Consider the following 15,964-nt stretch of genomic DNA (forward strand, 5'->3'; position numbering starts at 1 on the left):
CAGATCTACAAGCTCATTGTGCGGCACCAAGTGCCGTGCTATGAGCTTGTATACCTGCTATTTTTGAATAGCCAAAGTATAAAATATGGATAAAATGGTTACACAGATGTGTTCCCGGTTTGAATGGGTTAAACTTAAAGGCAGGGCAACGGATCATTTTAAATGCTGGATATTCAAATAATGGTACCTTTATAATTTGGCATTCTCATAAACAATAAATATGTCTTTATAAATGTTGGGAAAATGGTGTTTGAAGAGCTAAATCTACCCTGCCTCAGGATTGGAAGCAGTCCAACCTACAAGGGTACTCACTTATATCATCAATACACATTTAAATCAACCTTTTACAGTTGAGAAGCTTCCAAAGCATTGTAAATATGATCTGGTTCTGAATGCTTGACATTTACAAATTATTGATGTGCCAATATTCTAAGTACTGGCAATACAGTGTACATCAAAGCTTTTTCTGTTGCTACCTGTAGGGTCACCTTTTCCAAACTTCTCATTTTAAAGGGATAGTTCACCCCCAAAATGTCGCATTCCTTAGCCAATAATTTGTTGACCGGCAGCGGTTCCGGTAGGAGACACAAAGAGTCTACCGGAACCGCTGCCTACCGGTCCGCTGGTCATCAAATGGAAAAAGATTGTTTTTTTGGTGAACTATCCCTTTAATTCATTTCCATATAATTATATGGAGAAAAAAAAGAAACCGATATATTGTTGTTTAGATATGGACTAGTATGTAAAAATCAAATGTTGTCCCTATATTGGCGTCTCTGTAAGAAAGCCAGTCTCACGCTCGCACACACACCACTCTAAAGCTAAGGTCTTTCCTCCTCAAGGTGTACGGCTCCAAGGAGCTCAACGCCCAGGAGTGCTTGCGCCAGGCCTGCAGCGCCGTCATCGCCACCATGAACAAGATGGCCACCGCCATGCAGGAGGGAGAGTACGACGCAGAGAAACCACAGGCCAAGGTACCCGCCGCCCGCCATAGCCTCATGTCGTTGCTGTCAGGCAGAAACCTTTTATACTGTCTCCATAGTTCAACGTTTTATCTCATTGTTTCTTCGCAAATGAATGCCCTACTTCCTCGTACAAGATTGACGCGAAAAAGTCGCACAAACAGCAGGTCTACGATGTGATCTTGTAGATCTGATATTTTGGTTACTTTTTTTAACTTTGAAAAGGAACCAATGAAAAGCAGTGGTGTAAAGTAATTAAGTACATTTACTCAAGTACTGTACTTGAGTACAATTTTTAGGTATCTTTACTTTACTGGAGTATTTCCAATTTTCAGTACTTCTACTCCACTACATCTCAGAGGCAAATATTATTCTTTTACTCCGCTCTAATTATTTGAAAACTTTAGTTACTACTTACTTTGTAGATTTTGATTATCATTACAAAACATACATTAACCACTTCAGCCCTATATACATTTCGGCCATTTGAAAATAGCCGATCTACAAGTAGAAGGTCACAATATGTTGTGATGCGACACATTGTGAGCTTGTAGATTGACTTTTTAATCCCGGACTTTTGCTTGTAACAGAGTATATTGCAGTATTGATACTTTTACTAAAAGCATTATCTGCTTCTGCTCTCGTACAGTGAGGACGCTTTTGCTGCTCGCTCTGCCCTATGCTTACATTCCTCAGCTGATATCCATGTTTTATTTTTATTTTTTTCCCCTGAGAAACCACGAATGGATCCTGGATATTTATAAACACATGGGACTCTATTTCTTCTATAGATAGAAGCTTTTGCCATATTTCAATATACTATTTTTCGATCTATTTGTCGACCTCCAGTGACTGGGTACGTGGCATATAGCCAAAGCTAATTAGCATCAGGATGTACCCGACTGTTTCAACAGAGGAATACCAAAAATTGCTTCAAAGGATTGCAGTGCTGGAAACGGACTTAAACTTTTTAAGAGTTAATGTGGAAGTGAATCAACATTATGGAATTCCACAGTCTCAGAGCAACGGACAAGACCATGACAAAGCTTTCTCATGGAACACTCTCGGGGCAAAGCCAAAGGCTTTGAAGGGGCGAATAACTGGCAGAACTCGGAGCCCTGTGATTACAGATCTGACCGGCTGGCCTGCGCTACCACCCGCGCGTCACCATCATCGCCCCCGGACACAGGGTACCGCGTCTTTCACCCCCCTTCAACAGCGGAAAACTGCCAACGGGAGATCTACAAACAAATCTCCCAAAACATCGAGTGCTGAGCGTCAACTGTGGAAAACTGCCAAGGGGAGATCTACAAACAAATCTCCCAAAACATCGAGTGCTGAGTGTCCGGTGCGGCTGGGAAATAGATTCAGCCCATTGCTTCAGGACCCCAGATGCCCGTCTGATGACAGACCAAACAAATCTTCTTCACCCAGCAGGGTAAGAACCAAGAGTAACTCAGAAGGAAAAAGGCTATATGATGAGCCTGAATTTCTGATCATAGGGGATGCCGCTATTAAAGATGTTAAAAGCTTGATAAGAAGAAAGGCAAAAGTGTTATGCTTCCCCAAAGACAAAGTCTCTGACATGAATGACAGAATTCTGAATCTTGTCGCTGAACACCCAACGGTGAAAACCCTGATTTTGCACGTTGGCACATGTGATACAGAGGACAAACAGTCAGAAATCCTAAAACGGAATTTCACTGCCTTATTCAGCAAAATCAGCTCACTTGATGTGAAGGTGTGCATCAGCGGCCCAATACCACCTACAAGAGGCGGCGATGAACGTTTCAGTAGACTGTCTGCACTGAGCAAATGGCTTTCAACTACGTGCACCAACAAATCTGTACATTTTATTGACAATTTCAATTTTTTTTGGGATAGAAGACACCTATTTTCCTCGGACGGGCTTAAATTGAACAAGCTGGGAGCAAAATTGTTCATGTCTAACCTTTTCTATAATGTTCCTATGTCTTCACCAAGCTCTCCCAAGGCCAGAGCACAAGATTCCATAACAACAGATAGTGCTCTGTTATCTGCTACCGCTGCTGAAAAACATGAATGGCTTTGTGTAGACGCTACCACACCATCCCCCACCGCTGCTGAGGGGGAGGGGGGCGCCACACCCCCCCCTACCAAGGATGGTGGAACAGCCATAACAAATGAACTCTCTGATAACTCGGAAACAAAAACAAAAGCTGATGACAGCCTGGAGGAGATTGTCGACTCTGATGACAGCCTGGAGGAGATTGTCGACTCTGCAGCCACGGTCTGCAGAGGGGAGGGATGGACTCTCGATGAGAGGGAGGGATGGACTCTCGATGAGGAAGATCAACCAACTCTATCACCTTCCTCCTCCTCATCATCATCTTTTTCCCTGTCCCCAATACCCCTTCTGGAGTTCACCAGTAGCATGAACGACTTGATTAAAGAGGGGACTAGAATCACCCCCCAAATCAAACGCCAGGCCCCACAACCATCAACCGTGCCCTGCCCCCCAACCATCCCCCCTCGACGGTTGACGCTGTTGGCACTAGCGATACAGAGGCGCAAGATCAGGAACGAAGAACGTGAAGAACAGCGCAAGAATTGTCCCTACGAATTGTCCCTACGTCTAGAGAATACATTTGACTGCTGAGATAGGCAGGGTCCATTATGCATAGCCAAAATCATGTCTGGGCCCAAGGCTATTTCAGTTAGCCTTGTTGAAAACAAGGTTTACAATATTCCCACTGTTATCTCAAATAGAGCCTCCGGGACAAGGAGTGACTTTAAACACTCTGCAAATATAGCAAATTTAACACGCATTCCCTGTAGAGGCAACAGCCAGATAGTTGAATGCCTGAAGCTAAACCTGGCCCTATTTAACATCAGGTCACTTAATGACAAGTCTTCCTCTGTAAATGATATCATCTGTAAAGAGAAACTAGATATTATCTTTTTAACAGAAACTTGGCTTGGATCTGATGGAGCGGTGCCCCTAGCTGCAGCATGCCCACCAAAGTACAGTTTCATTCACTCAGGACGTGAGGGAAAAAGAGGAGGTGGTCTGGCGAATATCTTTTCTGACACTTTAAAATTCAAACCTCTGCCAAACCTCGGCAGTTTTAAATCATTTGAATACCAGGCCACCATATTGGAGAGTCAATCCTCTGTGCTTATGATTAGTATGTATCGACCTCCAAAGTGCAGCAAAGCCTTATTTCTAACAGAAATATCAGAACTTTTATCTATCTGTTCCACTAATTATGACAGAACTCTGATTACTGGAGATGCTAATCTACATGTTGACATTGTTTCGGATGTTGTGGCTATGGGTTTCCTACAGTTACTGCACAACTTTGACTTTATTCAACATGTTGTTGGGCCAACACATAAACATGGCCATACCCTGGACTTGGTGATCACTAAAGGTTTGAATATCACTGTTGACAGTATTATTGATAAGCCCGAACTAACAGACCACTATTTATTGTGTTTTAATATGACTGTCTCTGATCTAGGGAAAAACAATACAGAATATACTATAAAAAAAACGTTTTTTTAGCTCATCTGCAGCAAACGAGTTTCCTCGTCATCTGGCGTGTGTGCAGGTGCCCCCCCTACTTGATGCTCCCTCAGTGAATGATATGGTTCAACATTTTAATCTCAAATTAGAGTCAGCTCTCGACATAGTGGCTCCTATGAAAACTAAAAAGAAACTTAACTCTAGAGTAACACCCTGGATCGACACGCACATGCGCTCACTCAAGAAAGAATGTCGTAAAGCTGAGCGAATTTGGAGAAAAAACAAACTCACTGTCCACCTAGAGATCTTTAAGAAGTCAACAGTGGCCTATAACAAAGCACTGCGCTTGGCAAGGCAGGCATATTTTTCACGCATTATCAATGACAACAAGCAAAATGCCAGAGTCTTATTCTCTACCATTGAACATCTCTTAAACCCCCCCCAGGCTTACAAGGAGTCGCTCCCTGCTTCTAAAGCTAAGTGTGATGAGTTCGCATCCTTTTTTGAAAACAAAATTTTTAGCATTCGAGCTGGTATTATAAATGCTGCTGCTAGCACTGCAAATGCGGCAAATGGTGCATGGTGCAAAAATGTAGATCCCTCCAGAGGAAGCCTAATATCATTCTGCGCAATTAATGAAGAGGAACTCCGTAAAACTATATCACAGATGACATCATCATCTTGCTCACTGGATGTAGTACCCACCCCGTTTCTCAAAGAGGTTTTAGACAGTGTTATTGGAGATATCCTAAGAATTGTAAACAGCTCTCTACTTTCAGGCGTCTTTCCAGACTCACTGAAAACGGCTGTAGTCAGGCCGCTACTCAAGAAACACAACCTTGATCCATTGGTGCTGGGTAATTATAGACCAATCTCAAATCTGCCATTTTTGGGCAAGGTCTTAGAAAAAACTATCTTTCATCAACTGGATGTGTTCCTACAGAACAATAAGGTTCATAACAAATTCCAATCTGGTTTCAGGAAAGGTCATAGTACAGAAACAGCACTTGTAAAAGTAATTAATGATCTAAGGGTGTCCGCTGACGACAAAAATGTATCTGTTCTCCTACTTCTTGACTTAACCGCTGCTTTTGATACGATTGATCACACAATTCTACTACAACGTTTGGAGTACTGGATTGGTTTGTCAGGCACAGCCTTGTCTTGGTTTCACTCTTACCTAACAGGCAGAAGCTATTTTGTCAGTCTAGCTAACTTTGACTCAGACAAACACAACATCTGTTCTGGTATTCCACAGGGCTCAATTCTGGGTCCCTTATTGTTCTCCCTGTATATACTACCGCTGGGAGAACTCATCGCCGATCACGGAGTGAACTTCCATTTCTATGCTGATGATACCCAGCTGTATCTTTCAGTAGCTCCAGACGACCCCTGCGCTCTAGACCCATTGTTGACCTGTCTGTCCAGTATAAAATGCTGGATGAGTGAGAACTTTCTTAAGCTAAATGAGGATAAAACAGAAGTTCTCATAATTGGCTCCAGTGAGCAGAGAGAATCAATAACAAGTAGACTTGGTAACCTGGCTGTAGAAAGTAACACCACAGTAAAGAACCTGGGGGTTATTATCGATTCTGAATTGAATTTCAATACACACATTAATCATGTCACCAAGATTGCTTTCTTTCATCTTAGAAATATTGCGCGAATTAGAGACTATCTGTCGTTAGACGATGCAAAGACGCTGATCCACGCTTTTGTTTTCTCTCGGCTTGATTACTGCAACGCACTCTACTCTGGCCTGCCAAAGAAAACAACTGACAGATTACAACTTGTTCAAAATGCGGCAGCCAGAATTTTAACTAAAACCAGGATGAGAGAACATATCACTCCAGTTCTTGCTTCACTACACTGGCTCCCGGTTGTTTTTAGGATTGATTTTAAAATTCTTTTAATAGTTTATAAAGCTCTAAATGGTCTGGCACCTACCTACCTCTCTGACTGCCTAGAGAGATATGTTCCAAACCGGGCCCTCAGGTCTTCAAGTGCTGACCTGCTCGAGGTGCCTACAATGACATATAAAAAATACGGTGAAGCAGCATTCTGCTTTTACGGACCGACAGTGTGGAATAAACTCCCATTACACCTAAGACAGGCAGCCTCTGTCGATAGCTTTAAAGCACAGCTCAAGACCTATTACTTCACTCTTGCTTTTAGCTGATTCTTTGGTTGATTTTTAATTCCTCACTGTATTCCCTATTTTAATGTTGTTTTATGCCTTTGCTTTTGCTTGCTTTTATTTTATTTTATTTTATCTTTGTTTGCTTTATTGTTAAATTGGTTCTAACTGTAATTGTATTATTGCTCTGTAAAGCACTTTGAGCTGCATTTCATGTCATGAAAGGTGCTATACAAATAAAGTTTATTATTATTATTATTATTATTACTTAAGTAAAGAATATGAGTACTTTTTCCCCACCGATGAAAAGTATTAGCAAGAGCTTGTGAGTAAATAATAACTAAATAATTTTTTCCATTTCCTGACAACTATCGCTTTTGGACATACAAGCTGTTACTACGTAACTTCAGTGGTCAGGTTCTGGTAATAACTTAAGAGGAGTCAAGAATCATTCTAAGCTTGGTTTATTAGGACAGGCCTGTCAGTGTTAGTAAAATGTTAATCCCCCTCCACAGTGAGACAGGCTTACATATACAAGTCACTTCCACAAGCTCCTCCTTCCTACACATCTGTTATCCATTAGCAAGAACAAAACGATCATTAAGTACAAAAACAGATCATTCCATTGTGGTCACTCTTGACCCTTTAAATTGACCTTTACTCAGGTCTAAGTCAAATTAACATTCCATGGAATCAGCTGGACACTGAGCCACTTCACCTAGACAACTAGACATTGTCTCAGGAACATTATACTTCACAGAGAAGGAAGAAAGCTTTACTATATAATTGCAATCAAATATACTATCAGTTAATAATACATACTAACACAAGCTATCCTAACTGAAGTGTAGAACATTATTGAAAGGATCTATGCATTTGAAGAGAGCCTTTATTTACTTGTTGCTCATCATCTGGTCATGTTGTGGCGTCTCCCTCCTTCCCCGGTCAGACTCCTCCGGTGGAGATGCGTGCGGCAGCCCTCAGGGATGAGATGATGGATGCTGAGGGTCTGGGAGTCAAGCTGGAGGACAGAGAGACCGTCGTCAAGGAGGTCAAGAAATCCCTCAAGATCAAGGTAACTTGACGCTAAGACCCCTTTTCCATTATGTATGGTAGGGCAGTGGTTCCCAGACAGGTAAAGTGACAATTTAAGGACTTTTAAGATGATACAAAAATAAAAAATGGAATGGAAAAAATACCATTACTGGCAACTGCATCAAAAGTAATCGACAAACTAAACTGGTCAAACTTTGGCCAAATTAAATAATATAAGAATAAAAAGTTGAAAATAGACGATCTACAAATTGTTATGAGCTTGTAGATCTGCTATTTTCACAATATTTATTTGTGGAACCGAGGCAAACAAAATGTAATGCCTCAACTCCTACAATCCCCAGTTCAAATAATTTACAGATAATAGTTATTATCTGTAAATTATCTGCCTGAAAATGTTGAACCAAGGTTGAGAACCACTAGTAGTACTAACAAAATAAATAATGAGAATAATAATAGCACATTCTAGAACCCCATGGCCTGAACAACATCGTGGAAATAGACCTGGGAACTAAAAGACTGCAAAAAAGATTTACTTTTGCACTTTGTGTCATGTCTATAATACAATTCAAATGCACTGGCTACATACAGTATAAACATCAAGCCAGCGAATACCTCTCATTGACCAAGGCAGTTATTTCATCACATTTTATTCCAACTCCAAAAACTTGTTTTATTATTGATTATGTGGAGGAGAAAATGATTGATTCTGAAAAGAAAATAGATTTGTTTATCAAGCAATTCAGATCCTAATAACCCCTCTCTCTCTCTCTCCCAACACACCTCTTCCCTCTTTCTCTACCTCCTGTCCCTGCACCCACACCCACCCCAAACCACTCAGGGCGAGGAGCTGAGCGAGGCCCATGTGCGTCTGAGCTTGTTGGAGAAAAAGCTGGACACCTCGACCAAAGATGCAGATGAGCGCGTGGAGAAGATTCAGACCAAACTGGACGAGACCCTCGCCCTGCTCAAGAAGAAAGAGAAGTATGAATGATACATCTCACAACTTTAGTCTCTCCGTTCCTGAGATCATGTCATTTTGTTCAGAGACGGCCGCAGACAGAGTTTGTGCTTCATACTTCAAATGGCACATCTACAAGCTCACATTGCGACACATTGTGAGCTTGTGTATCAGGTATTATTTTTGAATAGCCAAAGTATAAGTGCTTAACCCATTAATCTGTCATTTTAGATTTCTTTGACTATTCAAAAATAGCAGATATACAAGGTCATAGCGAGTGCCGCGCTATGAGCTTGTAGATCTGTTTTTTTTGTGTGCAAATCTTTGAATATATATATTTTTTTAAAGCAAATATTTGTGACTCAAATCTTTGCTTCTGGGGGGTCCCTGAACAAAATATTTTGAGATGGGGGGTCTGCGGCCAAATGCATATCATTTCGGCGGTCCTTGACATGAAAAAGTTTGAGAATCACTGATATAGCAACATACGTTTAAAAGAAAAAACCTGTTGGGATTTAGAAGACCTTTTGTAGAATCGGCCTCAGGTCTTAATGGCTTAAACCCCAAACAGCACTTTATCAGGTTGGCGGAAGAGGACGTTTTTAGTTTGACGTTTTCTCTCTTGACTTGCCTCTCTCTCTTTCCTTCTGTCTGGCACTCTGTTCCTGTCTCGTTGTCTTTCCCCTCCCCTCTTGTGTGTCTCTCTCCTCATTGTTTTACCTGCATGGCTCTATATTGTCCGGTCTTCTGTCCCCCTCCCCCTGTCTCACTCGCCTGTCCTTTTTGTCCTCCACAGGGAGTTTGAGGAGACCATGGACGCCCTGCAGGCCGACATTGACCAGCTGGAGGCCGAGAAGGCAGAGTTGAAGCAGCGCCTCAGTAGTCACCAAGCAAAGATTACCATCGAGGGCATCACCCAACGAGGCCCGGCGGCCACTGGCATCGCCTCACTCGTCCAAGGAACCGCTGGAGGTAAGAGTTTGGTGCCAACAAAAAAAATACCTTTTTGTCCTACGACCTGGTCTGTGGACGAATTATGACTTGGGCTGAAGAGTGTGTGCGTATACAGGTATTATTATACATTTGAGATCAGGAAATGGCCTTCTAGTGAGGCCTTTTTCTCAAGTGAGGTCCAAAATGCCAGACCCCACAAGAGAAATGTGGTTTCGATTTTTAGAGCTAATGTTACAATTAGGTAATTCATGAGATTCAAGTTGCGGTTAGGATTAGGCATTTAGGGGTTACGTTTAGGGTTACAAATGGCAAGGAAACGGGGAACTCTCTTTCCAGAGTTTGCAGAGAGCCATCCTAAAATGACGCTGTCCTCACTGGTATAGTAATACCAATGTGTGTGTTTCTCAGTGTATAATAGAAATTTCCTGTCTCCGTGCAGCTGGTGTGTCTGCCTCCATGTCAGGACCAGTGGAGGTGGTGGACTCTCCTCTCCTCAGACAGCAGGTGGAGGTGCAGAGACTGGCCATCAAACACCTCAAGAACGAGAGCTACAGACTCAAGGTACAGCCACAGTCTTCCACTGGCTGACTACTGGTCTAGAAATCAATTTGAAGTAGTCAAACTTAATTTGATCAAACTTGATAAAATGAAAGTGAACTTTATTTTGATAAACATACATTGCATTATTACCAATACCGATGTCCTCAGAAAACTATATACAGTAGGTTGCCAGTGACTTTGGCCAGTTTCACTTTCAAAACTTTGGCATCATGCATGTCACACAAACAGAATGCAATGTGTTTTGTTGATATAACAAGTTTGTTCATATAGAGCGTGCCAAAAAACCTGAAAGGGGCGTCAACAAGTGTCTTTTGGTAGCTGCAACCATAGGCAGCGACATCTTTGAGGGGTAAAAACCAGGTTGACTTAACATTGCCCAATGCCACGCCCAATGCCTCGCCCCCCGTGGTGACGACACGTTGGCACGCTTAATAGAGTCCTATCCACCACAAATCCACCATTAAACTTCCACAATCCACATTATCAAAACCATTGGTGTTATATGCTGGATTCGAACCAACATCATCTCAGGTCACGCGCTCCATGCAGGAGGTGTGGAAGGAAAATGGCCAAATTCACTGGCCACCTACTGTATGTATGTATGTATGTTAAGGGTCCCCACGGTCATGAAATTCCTGGAAATATTTTGAAATAAAAATTTAAAAAATCCAGTACTGGAAAAGGTTTGGAATTGATCAAAGGTCCTGGAATTTATCAAGGGTCCTGGAAAAATATTTGGCTATACATTGTTTTTGGCTATTGATTTTTTTTAATACAAAACATTTTCATAAACATGTATAACATTACACAAAATATGTAACATAAGTAGTTTTTCGCCGAACGGGCTGTATAACACCCCATCCGCACTGCCAGCGACGTGATGCGAAGCGAGCGGGCGATGAAATCACATTAAAATACATGTTTTTGAATGAGACCGTCCTGACCTACCGCGAGCGACAACGAACCGTGCAACGACGTCGTCCACCCCTCCTATTTTCGCTCGCAGGGTCACTATGCCCTAATTTTGCACGAAATGTTGAATGAAATTGTACTATTTTATATTCTATGCTTTTTTGCTACACTGCCTATCTTTGGGCATTGTACATAGGAGTAAGAGACACATTATTGCGCTGAATGATTGTTTTATAGGCCTGGAAATTGGGCTAAATATTCTGGAAAAGTTTTGGTAAAATTCATTGCTAAAAGTGTGTGTGTGTGTGTGTGTGTGTGTGTATGTCCGACTCTAGCAATGAAAGTCGCATAGCAAGCAGTGTTAATTTTGCCGACAAACTATGACGAACAATGTTTGTCGACAATGACGAAAACTAAATAAAAGCAAAGCAGTGATGACAAAAACTATGACTAAATACACTGACAATTTTGTAGATAAATAAAAACGAGTGGAGAAGAGATCCAGTAGAACTAAGACGAGTAATGTTATGCTTGGTTGCGCGTGGGTGTCACGCTCTGAAAATAGCCGTAAGCTCTTTTCGGTAGCCTGTCCACATATCGGACATTACGACGCCATCAAGGCATGCCAAAATATATGTTGGCTGACTAAATATAAGATTTGTGTAAACTAAATCTACAGTTGATTTATTCGACTAAAACTAGACTAACTTTTAAACATTTGAGATGACTAAAACTAAATGGAATTTTATTCAAAAGACTGACTAAATCAGAATTTGCTGTCACAATTAACACTGATACCGTACCAAGTGTGCAATACTTATTTGGCCGGTATCTGTTCTGTGTCTAGGGTGAGAAAATGAGAGAACAGCTAGCCTCCCTGCCTCCGCTCCGTGTTGCCAAACTGCCCCAGCTGGACAAGGAGCGCGGCTCTCTTCCCGAGGGACTGAACAACACCAGCATCTACCGCAGGACCGACCAGCTCCTAGCCACCCTGCTGAAGCTGAGCGCCGGGGTTAAAGTGGTAGACATCACCGGGAAGACACCAGGTCTGTTGATCCACAGTTATTATAGTTTTGAAATATTCATTAGTTGTTTTTTTCAGTTTGGTGTTTTGTTATAGTTTAGTTTTATAAGTGCTCAAGTAGTAGTAGGACTAGATTTAGTTTCATTTTTTATTTGTATTCTTAGTTTTAGTTATGAGGAAAATAGTAGGATGAAAGGGTGTCATCAGTATGACGTTAGAAAAACAAAAATGGATTTTACATGCAATTCTACTTGTTTTAGTTGGTTTCAATATTGTTAAATCTAGTTTTATTTAACCATAATAACTCTAATCCTCAGACCGTGGGAAAGAGGGTGTGTGTGTGTAGTGATCATTTGCCTAAGTATTTGAATGTGTACCCTTGCCTGGGCGAAAGTGTATAAACTGGTTGATATTCTAACTTGCAGTCAGTGCCAGCGCCCAGCTGATGGAGCAGACGGCTCGGCTGCAGAACCTCAGCCAGACTCTGGACAAACTCAAGGTGACAACTAACTTACTGTGTATATATAGAACATGCCACTGAAATCCCCAGACAAGATGCTCAAAGTCCATTTGGACGGATGGTGCTGGAGAAGATTTATGATAGTTCACTCACCTTTTGTGCCATGTTCATAAAAGACCATAACCACTGAATCCCTATATACTTTGTTTTACGTCAAATACAGAAAATAGCTGAACTACGAGCTTGCGATGCAAAAATCAATCGTGTTTTGACCAGTATACTATTTGTAGATCTTTCACATTTGAATTCCTGCTGTATTGGAAGTTCCATGACATGATTCTCTTCTTTCCTTCTCTCTCAGGGTGAGGTTGCAGAGCATGTAGTGTCACAGCAGCCAGGAGCAAAGGCAATCTCTGACTTTGCCACCTTCCCTATATCCAACTTTGTTAAGGTAATACATGCACCAGGGTTCCGTGCTGCACTTCATAACCCAGGCCTTTATAGCAAGAACACTACGTTAGAATAGGGAGATAAAAGGTTTCTGCCCTGCCCGAAACCAACGATATCAATGATCAACCGGGAGTTCATTATTAACTGAGATTATCCAAGGGCAACAATAAATGAATGCCAGGTGCTAATTTGTTTATGACATTAATAGTGTTACTTATTCCACCATGCAGAGACTTGGCCAGTCCTTTTAGCCAGCAGCCATCAGGCTCCACAACCAAAGATGCACCTCATGCCTAATTCACTTAATTTGTCATATCGTTGCCGTCGGGCAGAAAACCTTATCTCCATATTTTAACTTTTTGAGTTTTTTCGTTAATTAATGCCCTACTTGATCATCCTACAGTGTCACACAAAAGTAGCAGATCCGAAGCTTGTTTTGAGCTTGTGGATCTGCCACTTTTGCTGAAAAGTAACTGGTTTAGACATGAGGTTTTAACCCGACAGAGACGATATATTTATTCATTATGAGCACCAAGCTAGTCACATTGCATCTTTTGTGGCCCATTGCATGTAATGATTCGTGACACACGCCGGTTCTGGAAAAATTTTCATCTGACCGACGTCACACTCGATATTGCACTCCCCTGGGGTGTCGGCGGTGCACATGTTTGTTTGAACGCTTCTTGAGACATGTGAAGGACAGGCATTTACGCAAGAGATATGTGGACAGGCATTTACGCAAGAGATATGTGGAATTCCTAGACGGACTGACTAGCATTACTGTCACCTAGGACCTGCACTGGCGAACAAAACGGTAGTTCTACTGCAATTCCAGAATGGGGACAGAGTCGGCTGTGCTGCCGGCGTTGCCATTACGCAGCCATTCTGTGAACCCCCAGTGGTGGAAGAAGTACTCAGATATTTTACTTAAGTAAAAGTAGCAATGCCACAATATGAAAATACTCTGTTAAAACTGAAAGGCTTGTGTTCAAAATGTTACTTGAGTAAAAGTACAAAAGTATTGGCATCAAAATATACCAAAAGTACTTAAATGTTTGAAAATAGCAGATCTACAAGCTCACGAGTCACATCGCGACGCGTTGTGAGCTTGTAGATCGTCTATTTTCAAATAGCCTATGTATAAAATAGGGCTAAAGTGGTTAATGTATGTTTTATAATATAATAATTTATATCTGCAAAGTAACTAGTAACTAACGTTTTCAAATAATTGTAGTGGAGTAAAAGTGCAATATTTGCCTGTAGAAGTACAGAAAATTGGAAATACTCCTGTAAAGTAAAAATCACACCCTGTGTGAAGTGGGCGGTGTCTTGCTAGCTAATCACAATACTGAATGGAGTCAACCAATCATGTACAAAAAATAAATAAATTTATTGAAACACTCTTTATGATGGAAGAAACCATAACTTAAAAAAACAAATTTATGTTTTTTTTTTAAAGTTATGGTTTCTTATATAGGGCTATGCACATGTGACACTGGCCAATCACAGTCCTGAATAGACTGTGATTGGCCAATCACGGTGCAGGGTTAGGCGGGGTACATTTTTGGCCAATCACAGTGCAGGATTTGTTGTACAAATATCCAAACCTCAAAAATACCTCAAACGTGTACTCAAGTACGGCACTTGAGTAAATGTACTTAGTTACTTTACACCACTGGTGACCCGTCGAAGGTTGCTTCTCTCCTCCTGGTGTCTCATGCATGATTCATGATTCTCCATTATTCCCTATTTCATGATCTCTATTCCCTATTCTTTCATCTCCCCAGGCCAAGGAAGAGGAGCAGGGAGGAACCGTGTACGTGGGCCGCGTGTCCATCCCCTGCCACCCTGGACAGGAGCATGTCCATCGCCTTGTCCTGTCTCAGCAGCAGCTCCAGCGGGTACACCACCTGTTGATGGGCTAGAAAACCTCTGCAATCAGGCCACGGGGGGGGGGGGGGGGAGAAAAAGCACAGAATAGGCTCTATGCACAGCAGCCATTTTGGAGGGAAATTGGGCCTCCTCTTACTTCCTTCACAGGTGTTACCAATGATACTAATGAAGGCTCTGTTCCATTCTGGTCAAACAGAGTCAGGGTGCTGATATTGTGCATGTTGGCTCACTGGAAACACTCTGCTACACCAGTGGTTCTCAAAGTGTGGTCCAGGGACCCTCATGGTTCCTTGAGGGGGTTCCAAATGGCCCCTTAACAGGTTTGTAACTCTGAGAGTGTACAAATGGAACCAAATGGACCCGTAAGGGTCCATTTGGTTCCATTTGTACACTCTCAGAGTTATGGGGGTCCTTGACATTAAAAGGTTTGAGAACCACTGTGCTACATAAAATGGAACAAAGCCTTCATTAGTGTCATTGGTAAAACCTATGAAGGAAGTAAGGAAGAGGCCCAATTCCTTTCCAATATGGCTGCTGTGCATAGAGCCTATTGTTTGGGGGGTGGGGGGGGGGGTTTCCCCCTCCTCTTTGCATTCTGCTGTGTCCTCCCTCCACTTTTCTATAGCGTTTCTGTTGCCCGATTTATATCGATCTATAGCCCGAAAATAGCCGTTCACGTTGTGAGCTTGTAGATCGGCTATAAATAATGAATCGGGCTTAATTCTGGCCATTAGAACTGACATATCTGAAATTATACTATCTGAAATTAAAACTAAAGAATGTCACGTTTTATAAGCAATTATGACAGGTATGTACGTGTGTGTGTGTATATATGTTTGTGGGATTGTTCTGGGTTAAATAGGAACAATAACCTTTGGGGGAACATTAACCTGCACTTACTGAGTTTTGTATTTTTCTTGCAACTCAAGCCTTTTTGTCACACTTTAATATGCTTAATAAAAGGAACACCTTGCATACAACAAAGGAAGAAACCAATTTTTTCAATCCAAGTTAAACCATCCCGTTAACGAGTTATACCTTATACAGTCTTGAGGTATGGATATATGCACGTTCATATAGCATGTAGTT

At 41.7% G+C, this 15,964-nt stretch overlaps 1 protein-coding gene across 1 annotated transcript in view; it reads left to right on the top strand.

The window, feature by feature from the left end:
* LOC308101867 (dynactin subunit 1-like) overlaps positions 1-15,196 on the top strand; it is a 33,104-nt gene extending 17,908 nt beyond the window's left edge. Inside the window, exons 16-24 of the mRNA XM_080451377.1 lie at positions 843-974; positions 7,557-7,682; positions 8,502-8,644; positions 9,418-9,593; positions 10,015-10,136; positions 11,896-12,094; positions 12,498-12,571; positions 12,894-12,983; positions 14,770-15,196. Coding sequence (XP_080307503.1) covers positions 843-974; positions 7,557-7,682; positions 8,502-8,644; positions 9,418-9,593; positions 10,015-10,136; positions 11,896-12,094; positions 12,498-12,571; positions 12,894-12,983; positions 14,770-14,907 — 1,200 coding nt within the window. The 3' untranslated portion in view covers positions 14,908-15,196. The remainder of the gene's footprint in view (positions 1-842; positions 975-7,556; positions 7,683-8,501; positions 8,645-9,417; positions 9,594-10,014; positions 10,137-11,895; positions 12,095-12,497; positions 12,572-12,893; positions 12,984-14,769) is intronic.
* The last annotated feature ends 768 nt before the right edge of the window (positions 15,197-15,964 follow it).

The sequence above is a fragment of the Gymnoscopelus braueri genome, assembly GCF_963280865.1.
Source record: "Gymnoscopelus braueri genome assembly, chromosome: 15".
NCBI classification, from domain to species: Eukaryota; Metazoa; Chordata; class Actinopteri; order Myctophiformes; family Myctophidae; genus Gymnoscopelus; species Gymnoscopelus braueri.